Source organism: Protomyctophum parallelum (assembly GCF_964188405.1).
Source record: "Protomyctophum parallelum genome assembly, chromosome: 2".
Lineage (NCBI taxonomy): Eukaryota > Metazoa > Chordata > Actinopteri > Myctophiformes > Myctophidae > Protomyctophum > Protomyctophum parallelum.
The window spans coordinates 61,205,858-61,225,321 of record NC_139699.1 but is presented as its reverse complement, the minus strand read 5'-3'; the positions used below and the strand labels follow the sequence as shown (position 1 = coordinate 61,225,321).

Below are 19,464 nucleotides of genomic sequence, written 5' to 3'. Positions count from 1 at the left end.
GTCAAACTGGGGGTCTTTTTCAAATGGGGTCTTGCCCTGAAAATGTATTTTCAGGGCAAGACCTCGACCTCGCGCGTGCCCCCAGCCTGGTACCCTAGTCAAAATATGGCCCTTGAGGAAAATTAATTGGGGAACCCTGGGCTAGACCAACTCGCAACCTGTCGTGCCAATAGGACTGAGCCCGATTGGCAGGGCTGTGGCGGGGGGCTACCATTACAAATACATTCTAGGTTGAACACCTGCATATTGGTATCAGAGAATGAGCACTAAATTAAATAATTGTTTTAATAAGCAGTTTCAGAATCAGCTTTATTGTCACATCACAGTTTTACATGTCAAAAAGTGGGTGATATTTGTTTTTGTGCTTCACAGAAAGTATCCAACATGATTTGTTTTTTTGTTTTTTATATTCTGGTCTGATGTGGGGGCCTGGGTTATTTTGCAACCACAGAACCACTGGGTTATTTATAGGAAGAGATACTGTTGTTTAACGAATGATAATCAAGGGTCATGCATCACCAAGTCAAAATATATTTTTTATCACGGACATACAAGATCATCATCATCATCATCATCCTTTTTTGACCACGGTCGAGATCATGGATTTCACAATACCACGCCAGACTTTCCGGTCATTCATTGCCATCCCCAGTTCCTGCTTACTGATGCATGTGTCCCTAGCGATGACATCAGGGAACGACAGTTTTCTACCTCTGGTCTGCTTTGAGGAAGGACTCCAGAGAAGAAGGGAAGATACCTGTACATATAGATGGTCGTCCTAAATATTTTTTATCTTATCTTACTAAGATGGGATGACCAGGGGCCTGTTTCACGAAACTTGGATTAGAGTTTAAGCCTGGATTTAACACATATCCTGTCTTAATATATCCTGGATCAGCGATTAACCAGTTTCATGAAAGCTGGTTAATCTTGCCAGATTAATTTAACCAGTTAACCTCGATATGTTGAGGCTTGATTCGGTTTCATGAAAGTGATGCTACATTAGTTACCATGGAAACTAATGCTTGCCTGCTCCGGACCAGGCTAACAGCCAGGTTTAACCTAATCCTGATGTCTTTACTGTTCATTAAACGCCCAATGCATTCTCAATGGCAATAGCACAAACTTTGGCATGCTACTAGTCCTACATACTTACACCTAGAAACCCCATTCAAACCTATTTAGGTTCATCTTACGGTGGACATGTTTGCCTGAAAAGGAATCTTTGAAATGTTTCATAGTTTTAGAAATATAGTGCTTTCAAATTTGAGACATTTATAGGCAGATAGTGGCATGTCAAAAAATCACTTTCACCTAGAAACTCCATTCACACTTTGTAAAATTCTGTTTACTGTGGAGACAGATGCTGGAACTTTTTACTTTGAAATGTTTTGTAGTTTCTGAGTTATTTAACTTAAGCAGTCAAACTGATCACAAACCAATGATTTTTTTGATGTGTTGCCTTATTTGTATCCGTCTGCATTAAAGGACTAATTTAAGCACTATATAAAATCAAATAACCAAAATATATAGGCTGCACAACATCATGACAGCTTGTGAGCTTGTAGATCAGCTGCTTTTGGTGAATGTTCCCCAGAATAGGTTTGATGTTGTGCAAGTGCACGGTTAAGAAGAATTATTATATTATATTATATTATTATTATTTTTTTTGTAAAAGTGAAAACCACTAAATATTACCATTACTCATTGTTTTACAACATATTACCATTGTAACGTTTCACCCACTATTGAACCCATGACCCACAGTTCACCAGTCTGGCCCCTGTCTGGACAACAACCCCCTTCCCCAAAGGTAGCTCCCTCAGAGGAGGGAGTTATGGCCAAATATCACAATGCGACAATATCATTATGCTTACAATATTAATCATTCTGTTTTAAGTAGTAGTAGTGGTAAAATGTAAACTATATTTTTGGGGTAGTTAATCATTCAGTCTATCCACTATTGAGAGTATGTTCTCTCTTTAATTACAGCAGCAGTATTTATTTTAGAAGCTTAAGTCCTTGTATCAGTAAGTCTTGAATAGATTAGTAAAGATACTGAGATATACTATTGCAACTATTAAGGATGCAAACTGCCATAATACCGCATGAAGAAGAAGGATCAGTAAATCTGTGTTCTACAGAATGGGTCTAGAGACAAAAAGTCAGGCTATCTATTCAGCCAGGCTTGCTGATCCCGGCTCGCCAAATCCGCCAATTCTGAGCCTCGCTTGGCATTAGTGGAACGGAATAAACCAGGCTGTAAAGACCAGGATTGAAAAAGCCTGGTTTTGGCCTAAATCCTGGATTAGTTAATCCAAGTTTCGTGAAACAGGCCCCAGATCTTATGCATGTCATTGCAGGCTGACCAGGCCATATACCCTTCCTAGTTTGAAAGTCCTTTTGGGAAGAAGATAATATATCTTCTTCCCAAAAGGACTTTCAAACTTCATATATATTATATATGAACCCAAATACTTGTAGTTATCAACCTGTTTCAGGAGTGTTAAGTGTTTTTATAATGTGGTTATTGTTAGATTTGCATATATTTATGTATTCAGTTTTCGTCTCATTGCGATAAAGACCAACACAGTTGGAGGCCTGCTGAAGACACTGAAGGAGAGCCTGAGCGTACTCCAATGATTGACTGACAAGCGCGATGTTATCAACATTACATCACATACAACACAGTGGACAATAATATTACCAGAAACACAAAGAGATATCCCTGAATGACCGCCATTTATACACTCAGAGTTATGGGGGTCTGCTGTCCTAGTGGACTCATAATTTGCCATAAGTAAATCAATGTCATACATATTCTGAAGAAAACCTGGAGACTTGACAATCAATATTTGGGTCTTAACATCAAAATAAGATTATTAAGGTGTGTAAAACAGAAAATGCAAAGTTTTCCATTCACGGCCACATGCATGTACGTACAGTACATGTGTACGGACATATTAATGACACCTGATTATAACAGGCTATCCATCCAGGTCCATTATTTGTACACTCAGAGTTGAAGTAACGCAGAGGATTGTACTGTTTAGTTTTTACATCAGCAGCTGTCAGTGTCCTCAGCCCTCATTGATCCACATCACACACAGTTCACATCATGTGCTGAATGAATCAGATCACTGATTGATTCACTGCAGAGCGTCACAACATGTTTCTGTCACGTGTATGTTGAGCATTTGAATCATTACTGTGCTTCTATGTGAATGAATTAATTGAATGCATGCATAAATGAATGAATGATATAATCAATTAACAGGCAGATGGATACAGTATGTAGGTAGATGGATGGATTTATGGGTGGATTCATGTCATTCATTCAAATACAAATTAATAATAAGACATTAATCTGACCTTGTTTGCAGGTAACAAAGCTCTAAATCCTAATTTATACATCATTGTAAGGCCTCATTCACATGTATCAAACAAACGTTCTGTGCTCTCTGTCTGTGATTAATGGCTGCCACAATGCAATTCCAATGGCAGTCAGGTTTGACCAAACATTTGTGTTTGATGAGGCAGCAATTAAACACAAATGTGTGGTCATAACATTTGTTTGATACGTGTGTATGAGGCCTTAAAAGACAGCAGGACTTGCCAAAAATAAACAATACAAAATTAGGCTAAGGACATGAATCTGTGGCTTAATTCATACTTAAGCAGGGCTTGTGTCAGGCTTTCAGTCATGACTGTACTTCTGAAACTGAACAGAAGATGGCAGTATAAATCAACAGGGAACATTTCAAATCCTTCTGCTTCTGCTACAGTATCTGTATCTGATACAGTTACAGTACACTAATCAGACAAGTCTAAGTGTTTTACACACAATGTTCCCTTCGTGTAGGATAATTCACATTATTATTCTGGCTCCATAGTAGGCTTAGGGCAGGCTATAGTTAAAATAGTATAGTTATAGTTTAGCATTGACATATCATCAAGTTAATCACAACTACATCCATGAATGTCGTACCCATGACTTCAAGTCATAAAGGAGCTTCATGTGACGTAGTAGGCTGTAGTGTAGACCCTCAACCTGAAGATTCTGTGCGAGGGACCTCCAACAATAACTGATCTACTTGCTCACAATGTGTTGCATCGTGCATGCTGTAGCTTTAGCTGAGTGGTTAGCCCACCTGGGGAGCCAGAGGCCCTGGTTGTCCCAGGTACGATGCCAGGCCAAGTCAGCGATGTGTGTCCCTGACTCCCTGAGCAAGACGCTTAACCCCTAAATGGGGTACTAAGGGTACTAGCAGGGTGGTAACTATAGGTGTATTTCCCATTGGCAGCCCAGTCATCCAAGCAGAAAAGTCCTATCTGATTGTATTGTAACGAGGGAACTGCCATCCTGTGCCTCGCTACTGTAAGCCTATAGTGTGTGTAGTCTAATGTGTTCTGATTGGATCTTAGCTCAGAGGGTTCTGGGTAGTTTCTGTGGAGCCCGCCAGTTTAGTGTGTTGTTTTCCGGTTTTCTATGTGTATGGACGTCTGAGTGATTCCTCCTCCGTCTCTGCCTGAGAACCACGGACCGACAACAACCAAAGAAAGACTTATGCAAAGAGTGTGAGTTTAACTATACTTGCCGTTATTTGTGGCAAGTTCTGTCAATATACTGTATCTGCTGAAGTTCTGTAACTCTGCCGACGTTCTGACAAGTAAACATCATATGGAAACCCTTGTTGTTGTGGCATCATTACCACTCGCCTCCAATCCACCACATAATTAAGTCCACAACAGTATTAAACGACATAAACTCATCAACATAGCAGCTGTACAGAAAGCTTGAATTATCCTCTTTCAATCTGCACAGTGTTTGTTTCATGAAACTCCACCGTATAAATGTTATGAGTTACTTCCTTGCAGATGATTTTTGCGTCAGAGTTTGGAAGTGATCGTTATCAGTAACGCAACGTCCTGTTGCCTCCTGCATTATGTGCAAATTCATAGATTTATAAAGGATATAGCACTTTGCCAACCAAATGTTGGTTGGCAAAGTGCTAAGGAGCGCCAATTGTTATGGCGTTCACAGGCTTTGACCAGTAGGCTCGGCAGCTTTAATGTTGGCCAGCCATTCTGGGAGCTTGTGCAAATTCAAAACAGATGCTACGCAGGTCTGTTGAGTGATATCCAACGAGCACTTCCAAACTTCCCAGCTCATAACATGTCTGCGGTGGAATTTATGAAGCAAACACTATGCAGATTGAAAGAGGATAATTCAAGCTTTTCGTAAAGCTGCAATGTTGGCGAGTTTGACATTGTTTAATACAATCAGATAGGACTTTTCTGTTTTGATGTATGGGCTGTCAATGGGAAATTGCACCTACCACCTTGCTGGCAAGATGGACGCGGTGTGCATATGGTCAATGGCTGCTCATATTTGGCGAAAAGGCAGAGAACTAATTTCTGCATAGATTAGATACTACATATAATGTGACAGAAACACCCCAAAGGAGTGGGGACAATTATATTAAATCATTTTGCTGGGGACACTCTGGAAGACTTCGAGGACCCCTGGGGGGTCCCCGGACCCTATTTTGAGAACCACTGATGTAATGTTTGTTGACATTGTGAAGCTTGCCTTGCAGAAGTGCGTGCAAAACCCCAGGCAGGCAGCACCTCAAGCAGTGTGGGAGTGTGACTATCTTCCCCACTTTCTTTCCTTTCTTTGCAAGAACTTAATATCACCAAACCACATCTTACTGACTTACTCCCTCCCACACAAATGTGTGAATTTGAGTTCTTTATCGCCTCCCTACAAAGGTCATCTACGAAGACATCTAAGTAAAGTGACACAGGTAAAGTGAACTTGTGCTTTACCTCTAACATCTGTCAAACTGAGACCTGTCGAAGTTTGAGTTGAGTCACAGAGACTTTGATTGCGAGAAATAAAAATGAATGCGTGCATATAATGTTGTCATTTGGGTGGAAACCTCATAATATTATTATTATTTTTGTGGCTTTATTTTATACTTTTTTTCATGGAGGGACAGACTGACAGGAAATGGGGAGAGATGGGGGGGGGGGGGGGTGACATGCAGTAAAGGCCGTCGGGATCGGGAGTCGAACCCGCGCCACACTGCCAGACTGGATTTACCAGCCAAAGTGCCTGGACCGCTGAGCCACGGCCAGAATTCAAATTTAAAAGTAGCAGATCTATAAACCATTGATTGATTTATTGATTGAAATATTTATTAACATTTTGTAGAATTTACAGTACATTTTAAGCACAAACTCAATACAAAGACTGTCAACTGTGAGTGGACGACCCAATTAAGCATTACACTTGTTTACAACAGGGTCCACATTGTTCAATTCATCAAAACATTTAAAGACATACAGACATTTAGAGACATACAAATAGACATTTCTATGTAGCTAAAGTACAGAACAGGAATTCATCATAACAGAACAGGAATTCATCATATACTTACTTACCACAGGATATGTGATATTGATGCTTTTGCATACGCTGAGCATCTTTCAGTCCGCCCACCAGTGGTGGAAGAAGTACTCAAACTTTTGTTGCAAGTAAAGTTGCAATACCTCACTGTAGAAATATTTAAGTAAAATACCTTATCACTGGCACAAATACTTGAAAAAAAACATATATATATATATATATATATATATATATATATATATATATATCATGCATGCAACATTTTAAAAGTCAAATGTATTTTTTTTAATCATTTAATTCTGCAAAGTAACATTTTCAAATAATTTTAGTGGAGTAGAAAGTACAGTTATTGTCTCTGAGAGTGAGATAGTATTGAAAAATGGACATACTCAAGAAAATTAAAAGTAGCTAACTTCAAAATTGTACTGTAAATTGTACAGTACAGTACATGAGTAAATGTAGGCCTGCTTAGTTACTTTCCACCATGTCTGCCACCCACGTACATCTTGCATCTGTCAGTCACAAACATGCTGTGGGCTGTTGTCTGCTGTGTTTGTAATTTGTCTCTGAGAAGAATTAATTTACATTACAATGTACACTAATGACTTGTAGGCTTATATGCATTGAAATGGTTCCTGTGCATTTACCTGTGTATTAAACCCATGGGAAATCATTTCAAGTATGTATGTCTTAGTTTACTGGTTGTGCTGAGACAGTAGCCTACAGACACAACTTAGTTTTAATAAGAAAATGAAAAGTGTTAGTGTTAGTGTTAGTAGCAGTGCAGTGATATGAACATTTAAATAAAAAGGTTATGGGATTGTACGTTTAACTATTAATTAACTATCGTTTTATTTCTTTGGTTCTCAAAGTGGGGTCCGGGGACCCCCAGGGGTCTTGAGGGGGTTCCAGGGGGTCCCAACATTAGCTAATATTGCATGGAAATCGGTTCAACCAAACGTTCTGAAAAGAGCCACACAACACGAGCCTTTATAGATTTGCTATTTTCATACAACCTTGAAAGAAATGTGACAAATGTGGAATATATTAGAAACGTTAAAAAGAATACAAATTTGTACTGTACATTGAAAGCAATATATTTTCAAAAGGGTGGTCCTTGGCCAAAATACATATTGATATATGCAAATTAATATACATCACAACCTGAAGGTCAAAGTTAAATTTCTCCCCAGAGCAAGCAGGCATGCAGGCTCAGAGATGAATCAGATGAATTGATCCCGTATTGATTTGGGTGGAGCAATGGACCCATGCAGATTATCACTGTATGTTACTGTACCGTACCGGGCAGTCTGCAAATACTAAACACACGGTTGAACTCACAGTGAAAAGAAAGTATGCATTAATTCAAGTTATAAACCAATAATGAAAGGTTCTATATTTGCATACATTGTTATAATGATAAAGTTGGAGCAATTTGCATAGGCAGAAAGCTGACATAGACTGAAGGGGAATTCCCATTGTGATGCAAAACTGTGTCGCAAATGAGGGATTTTGTTGGTTAGAAACGTGGCAATTAACACAAAAACAAACGACTGAAAATAAAATATAAAACTATAGGCCTTATACACAGGGTGTAAGTATTGTGGCTTTGCTCCTTAAACAAGAGGGACGAATGGACGATGATTAGACCTGCAACATTTTAATATAATGTACAGTTATTCAATGCTTACCTTAACTTAACATGCCAATGTTAAAGTGACAGCTTGTAGATCAGCAATTTTTTTGAAATATTTTGATTTTATTAATTGTCTGCCACGATATATTTTCAGATGGGGGTCACGGTCATAGGCTACGCTTTGGGGGGGTCCTTGACATGAAAATGTTTGTGGAGCACCAGTCCATAAACTTTAAGTAGGCCTATACACCTATATATTCGTGATTTATATTATAATATAAACCACTTCAATAAGTACATATTCTTGGATTATTTTATAAAGCAGTTGATAAACGTTATAGCTATTATTCCGCACCCCATGAGGTGACATATGTGTTCTCCCCAGTGAGTGTCTGTCTACCTTATTTTGCTGACGTCACTGGCACTGCCCTGTCAGCCAGCTGCGGTTGAGTCTACCGTCTAGTTCCTATAGGCAGGAGGGACGGCCGGTCCGCGTTGTGGTTGGCTAGTTGGTTGTACGCGTGTGTGTGTGTGTGTGTGTGTGTGTGTGTGTGTGTGTGTGTGTGTGTGTGTGTGTGTGTGTGTGTGTGTGTGTGTGTGTGTGTGTGTAAAGAGGAAAGTAAACATTTAGGCTACTCAAGCCTACTGTACTGAAGTACATTTTGGAGGTACTTCTACTTTTTTGTGACATAAATAGGCTACCACAATGCTTCACATATTGATTGAAAATTGTACTCACAGTATGTAGAATGGGTAGGCTACATGTAAAACGAATGCAAAAGCCAAGAGGACGAAACCACGAAAAGTACTAAGACTTGTTTACATCAGGGTCCTCCATTTTCAATTCATCAGAACATTTAAAGACATACAAATATACACTTCTGTGAAAAACAGGAAATCATCATAATAAGGAAATTAAAAAATGTAGCCCTGACTTCTTTTTTTACAGGGGCCAGTTTCGAATTGCCGCCGTCCGTAGGTGCTCTTAGAGGACGGTTTTGAAGGAGTCAAGGGATTAAGATTTCTTGATATCTGTTGGTATAGGGCGTTCCACATTGTAGTGCCATAGGAGCGAAATTAATTTAATCCCTTGTTTGAGCCGAATCTGGGTTGCACGTTGTTGAACTCCCTCTGGTGTTGTGAGTGTGGACTTTGTTGACATTAAGGAAGTATTTGGAAAGGTACATGCCTCATGGGTATCTTGGTGGTGTATAGCGAATCTTGTAGACCAGCCCCATTGCAAGATGCTGTACTCTGTTGTCAACGGAAACCTTGTGAGGGCTCCTGCATGTTAGGGTCTTCAAGGTGTTTTTGTTGAGCACTGTGACCAGTGACCCGGCCCGACCCAGTGTGGCCTCCCGCACCGCAAAGACGGGTGCCCCATGTTCCGTTTTTTATTTCACTGGTTTCTCGGTTTTACTGACATATAGACTGTATATAATACAATATTTTGACCATGTCTGAAGTATCAATTAACACCATTAGGGGTGTGACACACACTGCTGCAGAGACAGCGTTCTTCCAACTGTAGACATAATTATGTTATGAGCTGCTCCCCGTCAATAAATTCCTTGCAGATGCTTTTGGAAAGTGCTGGAAGTGCTCGTTGACTATCACTCAACAGCCCATGTGTACCACCTGTTTAGAATTTGCACATAATGCAGGAGGCAGCAGGAGGTTGCTTTACTGATTACAAGTGCTTCCAAACTCTGACACAAATAATCATCTGTAAGACATTTGTTGACAAGAAGCTCATAACATGTCTACGGTGGATTTTTATGGAACTAACACTTTGCAGATAGTAAGACGATAATTCAAGGTTTTCGTACAGCTGCAATGTTGGTGAGTTTGACGTTGTTTAATACAATTACATAGGACTTTTCTGTTTGGATGAATGGGCTCTCTATGGGATGTTGCACCTAGGTAGCACCTTGCTGGCAAGATGGCAGCCGTGTGCATATCATCAATACAGGTAAATGTCAGGTATATAAGCTTCGTGATGCGAGCCATTGTGAGCTTGTAGATCAGCTATTTTATTGTTGCCCAGATTAAGTATCAAATTAAATAGGGTTGGTTAATCAGACAATCAACATGATCAATTTGAATCATTTTACATAATAGAGGTGTCTCCTTTTAGTCCTTATGCAATACACATTTCCATTAGTGGCTATACCTCATCCTCTCTTCTGTCTGACTATAAAATAAGTTTAATAAATTAATTAAATACCCGAGTGAAGATGATTTCCCCCCCCACAACTTCATTAGTTTGTCTAAATCTAAAACAATGGTCATCTTTTCTTTGAAAATAAGTGAACTAGTAGGCATATATTATGTGTACAGTGTTGCAAGTCAAATAAATTAAATCAAATATCTCTCTCTCTCTCTCTCTCTCTCTCTCTCTCTCTCACACGCACACACACACACACACACACACACACACACACACACACACACACACACACACACACACACCCTTCTCGATTATAAGTCGGAAAAGTAATTGATAATAATAACATAGGCCTATAATCGATAGTTCAAGACAAGTTGTAGCAGCCCTAGTTTTGTCACATGTTGAGTTTCAACCGTGTTTACTATTATGCTGCCAGCGGCCGTCCCGACAATCCTTTTTAGCCAATGGAGGTGCGGTTGATCCTTCCGGGCTATGGGAACCAGAGTGTACCTCCAGTAAAAGTTGGGATGTGTGTGCTCCTGTCAGAGAGGACAGCCGTGCGTCTGCGTGCCGTGCGCGTCTTATTGACACTAAACAACCCGAACAGAAGCGTCGCTGAGGCGGACGGCAGCTCTACCGTCAGCCGCTGTGTCTCCAGACACTTCCACACAACTTCAATTCTTCACAGGAGGGGGAAATAAAGAACGCCAGAGAGGAGAGGAGAGAAGAGGAACCGAACGGAACGCAACGGGACGAAGAGCGATACTTTACCGGCTATATATATATATATATAAATTTTTTTCTTCTTTTTACATTTGTACTGGAAAAGAAACGCGGAGAGACAAGGTTGTAACGCGTTAATGAAACACGGTCCTCACTTTTATCGCAAAGAAAAGGGAGAACAAGTTCAAATAAATACAATAAAAAGTTAAAGTTTTGGTAAATGTTGTGATATCTTTTTTGGAAGAGCATAAGCTGCTCTTTATCCGTCCGTGTCCGTCGACGTCCCGAGTGGCGGGGTTGTGCCGAGCTGTCAAACCGATGACTGCTACAAATTGTACCGGGAATGAGGAGCTGGACTTCAGACTGATCTTCGGGGAGGACGGCCAGCAGCAGCCCCTAGGCCCGCAAGGTCAGTACAGTTACAGTACAGTACAGTACAGTACAGTACAGTACAGTACAGTACAGTACAGTACAGTACAGTACAGTACAGTACAGTACAGTACAGTACAGTACAGTACAGTACAGTACAGTACCACTCACTGGAGCGCCATGCTTCACCACGGCATGAGCTTCACAACGCTTCAGAACATGATTTTGGAGAGAGAGAGAGAGAGAGAGTGAGAGTGACACTGTGTGTGTGTGTGTGTGTGTGTGTGTGTGTGTGTGTGTGTGTGCGTGTTTGTGTGTAAATTGTATAATATATATTATTGTACGTGTCTGTACAATATATATAAATAGGCTACACGTATACAATTATTTTTAACTTTGAAACCACTCACTGGTTCTCAAACGTTTCAACTTCAAGGACCCATAACTCCTATAGTAGTCTACAAATGGAACCTCCATGTGCAGACCCATATAGGGGTCCATTTGGTTCCAAACTATCAGTCATTTAGTTGGGTGGGGATTCACTGGAACCCCCCCCCTCCCTCCAAGGACCCCTGGGGGTCCCCGAACCCTACTATGCTAGATGATTTAAAACCATCTTGCCATGCATATTGAGGGACCCGTTGACCCATATCATATGCATTATCTTGGAGGAGAGAGACCTTCTGACAGGAATACAAAATTAGGTAGACCAGACATGCATCACTGAAGGAGGAAAAACAATCCGACAGGGATACAAAACTTGGCAGACCTGTTGTATTAGACCTATTCGTTCTATTGGAGAAGGCTATATATATGTATTTTAATATATCAACATATTGATGAACAACTTATGGGTTGTTTTAAACAGGCAAAATAGCCGTGAAAATAGCATCTACTGTAGAAGCTCTGTCACAAGCATGTAGATCGGCTATTTTCAGCCATACATTTCAACAGCATCATTTGTGTGCTGTGCTGTGTTGTTGCTCAGGGGCTGCAGTTGTGCTGCTGTTGTATGGTTGAGTGAAGGGTCAACATTGTGAATGTCAACATCACACATTGTAACAAAGTAAAAGAGATCCTTATTTCAGCACACCGATGGTTACGCGGTTGCAGAGGATGTAGTGTAGGTGTGTGTGTGTGTGTGTGTGTTACTGCAGTAATACATGTTATTAGAGGAGAGTGCATTCTTAACTGTAGGCTTGCATGAGCATATTTAATAGTTTTTGAAAAACACATCTACGAAATTGAATATTAGATAGGATTGTGTGTGTGTGTGTGTGTGTGTGTGTGTGTGTGTGTGTGTGTGTGTGTGTGTGTGTGTGTGTGTGTGTGTGTGTGTGTGTGTGTGTGTGTGTGTGTGTGTGTGTGTGTGCACGTGCGTGCATGTGTGTTTTTTACCATCACAACACTGTATATAGTGAGGCTATAACTATATTATGGTATAATGGTACCACTCTCCCAAGGGTGTCAATATCAAAGATACCTCTTCAGATTTCAAGGTACAATATGTAGTACATGGAAATTCCTTATCACAGTTGCTTGGCACAGTTTCAAACAACAATTCAATAAATCCACTGGTCACTAATAGCCTTACAAGCTATTAATCGCTTCATGTTGCACAACAACACTTTAATGGGAGAGTGTGGGCTATATGAGGCTTCCACAAGTTTCCAAACAGCACTGTGTTGCTGCACTATCTACATGTCATCTCTGTCTGGTGGAAACCGCATATGTCCAAAACTGTCACTTCTCAGGATTCAAATAAAATGAAATGGTAGATCGACAAGCTCAAAACGTGACAAAGCACTTTTGTATAGTACTGGTGACTGTTGCATATAGGGAGATGTGTGCATGAGAGCATGGCTCACGTCATCATCTGTTCATGTTGATCTGTTTTAGTAGAACACTTAAATGACTTTCTCATTTATGGTTTGTGTAGTATGTGTGCTTAAGTATGTGTTTTTTAATCATGATTACAGCATTCAGTAAATAAGGCAGGGGTTGTTGTTTGTTTACACAGCTAGTGGGGAAATGGATTGAATGACCACACAGTAAATAAGCCCAAAAGAGAATATAACTGATTATGGTTAGTTTAGCTAGCTTAGTTTGTTATTTTTAAGTCAAAATAAATGTAGCGATTGAAATGACTGCCTCATCACAGAATGACTGACAAGAAATGAATCACAGTCTATTTCATTGTTCCAAGGGGAAATAAGATGGAGGCAGTTTAATTCTTTACCCTCATGAAATTAGATTAGCTTTCAATAAGTAGCCTATACTAAGGGGATCTACAACTTCATACAACAAAGCATAATTGCTAAGAGCAACAACTCCAGTCCACAACTCAAAGGAGGAAAGGCCACAACGTTTTGCAGTTGGAAAGAAAATACCTCGGATGATGTAGATGTTGTAGACCTATTTCTCTGCCACGTGACAACACAGTTTATATTTGTGAGTATTTGCTATAAGTGTGAAAACAGCATTATTGCTCCCTGTCTTGTTTCTCAGCCAGTGAAACTTAAGCATTGTCTTGTTACACTTCATTAGGGGTCTATTGAGTCTAAGTTTACCATCTAATGATGGTAAACTACCATCATTAGCATGGTAGTACGGTGTCAGGACAGCGAGACAGGAGGGTGTGTCTTAAACACTAGGTATTCGCCATGGCTCGCTTAGTCACAACCACGCACCGGCGTGTACTCTCCTTCATTCTGGTCCTATAGTAAAACCTCTGGGTTCAGTGAATAACCCAGCTGTGTCCTTTTTCATAAAGTTCTGGCAACGTCACAAACCCAAGAAGCCTTATTGGCTAGTCCCTGCTATCTTCAATCAAATTTTCCCCCAGATTAAAAAAACTAAACAAAAAGAGAGGTTTAATTCGGATGCATGGCAAGGAGGGGGGAAAAAAGCCGCAGTTGGAATAAGCGTAGGAATAAAAGCGCCACTGTGCGAGTGGATTCGCCCCCTAGTTTGGGGAGCGCCTGTCCACATTAATAACTGGAGTGAGATGCAGAATCACGTAGCCAGTGCAAGGCCTGACTTATATTTTGTTGAGCACCGGTGTCGCATGCCACACATATTCTTGTCCGGTGTGCATCTAGTAGGTGTAAATCAGGCTTTAATACCAGTGAGTTGCATGCTCCAGAGAGTGAAATAGATCTGCTTCTCTGCAGGGCGACGCTCAAGTCAGGACTTGTTGCAGCAATCTAGAGAAGCGCACTATGTATAATCTTGACAGCTTGGTCTCTTATTGTTTGTATGTCACTTTTGACTGTTGTGTTTTATATCTCACACAACATTTGTTGGCTCTCAGATTTACGATTTGAATTTTCTTAGATGTGTAATAAAGAATTTGCATTTCACCGTAAGCCTGCAGAAGTCTACAATTATGTGGAAATTGACCTAGTATGACTCTTCAGACCATAGGGAGAATTCCTGTTCTGTGAGGGAGGGAGTGCATTTTATGGGACTAACAAGGCTACTGTGACAGATGTTAGCTTCTCTTATCAGGCTTGGCTTTAATCATTTTGTCCTATTAGGCTTCTTAGTTTATGTAGCTGAATGGTTAAGTGTTGGATAGGCGTGGAACCGTTGAGAAAATGTCGGCGATAAGGACTCTCCCTTTTCACTCCCACTCAGTCGCTATATAATGTTTGCTTTGCCGAAAATTGCAGATTGTGTTGCGTTGTGACTTGTGAGCTTGTATATCGGCTGTTTTCGGTTGACAATGTATAGCCAAATCAGGTTATAAGCCTGTAGGTTTTGAAGAGTGTATGTAATTAAACTTCTGTATGGTATGCACCAGCTCCCCCCATGTCTCACACACACACACACACACACGCACGCACACACACACACACACATGCGCGCACACACACACACACACACACACACACACACACACACACACACACACACACACACACACACACACACACACACACACACACACACACACACACACACACACAGCTAAACTGATGGTCTCTTGCTGTCTATGCTGAATGATTTGTTGTTCAGGAAACAGACTTGAAGCTTTGAACTGAAGCATTCCACTGTTCCATTCAGCAGCATCAGTCTAACCCAGTAGGGCTTTTCCCCAGTTCATGTGCTGCTGCTGCTGCTGCTGCTGCTGGAATGGAAGAACTCTCAAAACTATTACAACGGACTGTGTTACGTGATCGCTCTTTTAAAACACAAATCAAAGAAGTTGAAAATATTTCAACTGACCACATAAAACCTGGCAGACGTGAACTTCACACCGTTAAATAGACAGACCCTCATCAGCACCTCAGTCATCACACTGCTTTTGAATGCATTTTTGGGGGTCCTTGGCACGAAGTTTGAGAACAACTGACGTAATTAAATGCACATCTCTCCCTCACCACTGAAAACATTCACTACGGTGACTACTTTAGAAAAAGAAAACGCCTTGGGGGACACAGCCCCACCTTACAGTCTTTGTTTTTACCATCTGACACAGACCTTATAGACATACTTCCTCCCGTTCTTATTGGAACTTTGGGCGACGGGTCCCCTCCATTTGCTCCGGTCTCTGGCGACCCTTCTTGCTCCGTGCCATCTGGCTTAGGTCTTCCTTGGCTGTCTGTCTTCATGTCTTCTTTGGCCTCCCCCTCTTCCTCTTTCCACCTTCTGGCATCCAGTCCATTGCCACACTTGCCGGTCTCTCTCTCGTGGCAGTCGGAGTATACGTGCCCAGCCATTCTCCTTCTCCTTTCAAAGACGATGTCGGACAGTGGTGCTACCCCTGCCCTTCTCATCACCTCCTCGTTGGTGTTGTGGTCTCTAAACCCATTCTGACCTGAGATCAGATTCATACGAGGTTTCCGCCGGACACACACTGGTCTGATGAACCCATTCTGACCTGAGATCAGATTCTAAAAATGTCAGTCGCTCTTCGATTTAAAAAAAATAGCAGACCTACAAGCTCGTATCGCGCCACTCGGTGGCGCGATATGAGCTTGTAGATCTGCTATTTTTAAATAGCTAAAGCACAACATGATGCTGACACCAAAATGGGTGCCCGTTCAGAATGGGCTAAGCCTAAGGATTAGGTACTGTCGAGTTAGACTGGGCTAAACCTCCCCACATACCTGTTCAGTTTCACTGGAAATCAAAAGGATTTATTGTGGAAGGCATACTTTGTAATTAAAGTTAAGCCCTTGACTGTTTATCATAAGGATTTTTATTATCAGTAGTCTTGAATTGATTGTTTGCATTGTTTTTTTGTTTTTTTAAGATATTTTTTTGCGGCTTACGCCTTTATTGATTTTTTAAGGGATAGAAAGTAGGCTGACAGGAAACGGGAGAGAGATGGGGGGATGACATGCGGCAAAGGCCGTGTCGGGTCCGGGAGTCGAACCCGCGGCACACCGCGACTGGATCACCAGTCCGGTGCCCAGACCGTTACACTACGGCCTGGGCCATTGTTTGCATTGTTGGCAATCCTTTCTGAATACAAAGTTTGTTTTCACTATGTGTTTACTATGGTTGTGGTTAGTCACAGTGCTACCAGTTAGCTTCAGCAAGGAATGCTAACAATGCAAACGGAGTGGGTCTTGACATCGTGGCAATGTGGCATGGTGCAACTTAGGGAAAGAACAGTAAAGTTCTCACATTAGAACCTCTACTATTCAGAGGCTTGCTGAGTGACTGAAGTGTGTGTATGACGGCTGTACTTACAACAAAGAGCCGGAGAGACTGTTACTGTTACTGGGGAAAAAAGGGGGGGGGGGGGGGGGGGCGGGAAGAAAACACGTAATGGCAATTATTGCCATCGTAATATAGAGCTATAATTTAACACTTATTTTAACCACAAATATCACTTCCAGCCCCCTTTTTAATAACTACATCAATCAAATTCCCTCATAACTACACTGTCATTGATTTTCTTTTTGCCGTCTCTTCTCATCTTCTCATCATGATCAAGGGGGTCAATTTAATGGGTCTCACATTAATATTGTCACACTCACACACACACACACACACACACACACACACACATTACAAACACTGTGAAGTGGTCCCATGGTCCTTAAAAGCACCTCTTAGCCCAGCTGTGGAAGAGCAGCTACTGTGAAGTGGTGGCTAGAGTGGAAGAATTAGCCAATGGCGAGTTAAGGTTACGTGGGTTATAAGCGACGGCCTCATTGGATGGAAGAGGCGGTATGTGTTGGTGGTTGGAGGGCGGGGGGGGGGGGGGGGGTGAATGCCCACTCTCTGGATCCATAGCCGAGGTGTCTGGCCGTCTGCCCAGACATGCCATGTGGGGTTCAGATGGCGTGTTGGAATGAAAGGAGAGAGGGGAGCAGGCTGACTCCCCCCCACTGCTGCCAAGAAGAACATGAACACAAACACCAACACAATTCTCCTGCTCGTGCACTGTAGACAGCCTACTGTACTGTAGCTCTTGTTTGTTTGTTTCCGTGAACTTTCTTTTCTCCTGCGCCTATATCACTTTAGTTTTGGCCGCTGGGTCGGCCGTTCTCTAAGTGGTACACATGTCAGCCTTGAGCACATGGAATGGAAGGCACCCTACCACCCGGGTCGGCTGAGGCTTCTTTCCGTTTTTTTCTCTCTGCTTCCTTGTGATGTGAGGGAGACCACCATTGACATCAGAGAGAGACTGATCTAGGCTAATGAAATCTCCAGATGCCAGCAGCAGTCACCGCCAACCGCCACAGACCACCGCGTAACTAGAGTCAGGTTTGATTCGCGCTGTGTGCTGCTGCTGCAGCGTCACTGTTATTGTTATCTCAAACCCCACAGGAATGCCTTGTTCTGGGTTGTCATATTGCTAACTTGCTGAGCCACAGACGCAAAAAAAAAGAAGAAGACAAGAAAATAAGAAAAGTTAATGAAACTGTCCAAGTGACGTCTCGTCCGGGGACAGAGAAATCTACCCCCTGTGTCCATGCTTTATAAGCGGTTGTCTCAGTCCTCTCAGTCGTTGTCGTGGGAAAGACTGAAATTACATCGCTCTCATGGTGGACTATTTTGAGCTCCCAGAGAGAGTGGCAGAGGGTAGGCAGCAGGTTGTAGGAGCGCCCCTCTCGTCCCAGAGCATCTGAAGCCCACCGTCTGCTTCTTCTTTACACACATTTTTCTCTTACCGGAAAGAAGAGGAAGAAGAAAAATAAAATAAAAAAGGTTTTGTCGTCCCTGACGGGAGAGAGACAGTGTAAGAATGCTGTGTGCCAAGTCACCAGGTTAGTGGGGCGGCAATACCAGACAATGGCCAGGTGTTCTCTGTGTGTGTGTGTGTGTGTGTGTGTGTGTGTGTGTGTGTGTGTGTGTGTGTGTGTGTGAGAGAGAGAGTCTAGACTTGGACAAGGGGTGGGGGATCACCACTCAGCTGTCATTAAGTTACAGGCTGTCCTCCTGAAGTGTGTCAGGATTCAGGAGCAATTATGGGTTGAGCTAATGCAGAACTAGTAGAAGTCCTCCATTGATATGTATTCATGTGGATAATTAAATGATTAAACGCAACCCGTCCTTATGTTCAAGGTCAAATCTGCTCATGACCTACTTGAACGTGTGTCTGTCTATATATCACTTATACTCCCAGTTGGCAGTTGCCCAGTGAACTGCAATGTTTTGACTGAGCTCCACTCTTTTAAGGAGAGAGCACTATTTAAAGAAGTGAACGCAGACTTTTGACATTTAGCACAGCCAGTGTCTGCGCACTGTGTTAACCTAGTTGTGTCAGCTATAAGGCAGTGGGTTATAATGGAGCTGAGGGACTGTGAGGAGGAGGAGGGGTCAGAGAGAGAGAGAGGGAGGGAAAGGGAAAGGGAAAGGGAGAGAGAGAATGAACGACTGAGAGAAGATGTAACCGAGAGAGGGAGAGAGGGTCAAGCAGCCATCCCTGGTTTGCGTACCACATGTGGGGCTTGGATCTCAAGGCCTGTGCCCCCCCCTAGCCCTGCTGAAGTATAGGCGCCTACAAGTGGGGATCCTATAGGCCCAGGTCTCCCTGCACGATGAGAGAGATGTTTGTTTCCCTGGGGCGAGAGACACAAGCAGCTATGCGTGGCATCTGTCTAGTTTAATTTTAGTGTAACTTTAAACTGCCACTGGCTGCAGTGTGCATCAACATACCAGCGGCCGCATTATAGACCAAAGATAAAG

The 19,464-nt window shown here is 42.0% G+C and overlaps 1 protein-coding gene across 2 annotated transcripts in view; it reads left to right on the top strand.

The window, feature by feature from the left end:
- The first annotated feature begins 10,762 nt into the window (after positions 1-10,762).
- The window catches only part of nfatc3a (nuclear factor of activated T cells 3a), a 147,645-nt gene continuing 138,943 nt past the window's right edge, over positions 10,763-19,464 (top strand). Inside the window, exon 1 of one of the 2 annotated variants that reach the window (XM_083760200.1) lies at positions 10,763-11,353. In XM_083760200.1, the coding sequence (XP_083616326.1) occupies positions 11,263-11,353 (91 nt within the window). In that variant the 5' untranslated portion in view covers positions 10,763-11,262. Of the gene's footprint in view, positions 11,354-17,755; positions 18,543-19,464 lie in introns of those variants that run through there. The other variant, XM_083760201.1, reaches the window with a different exon arrangement.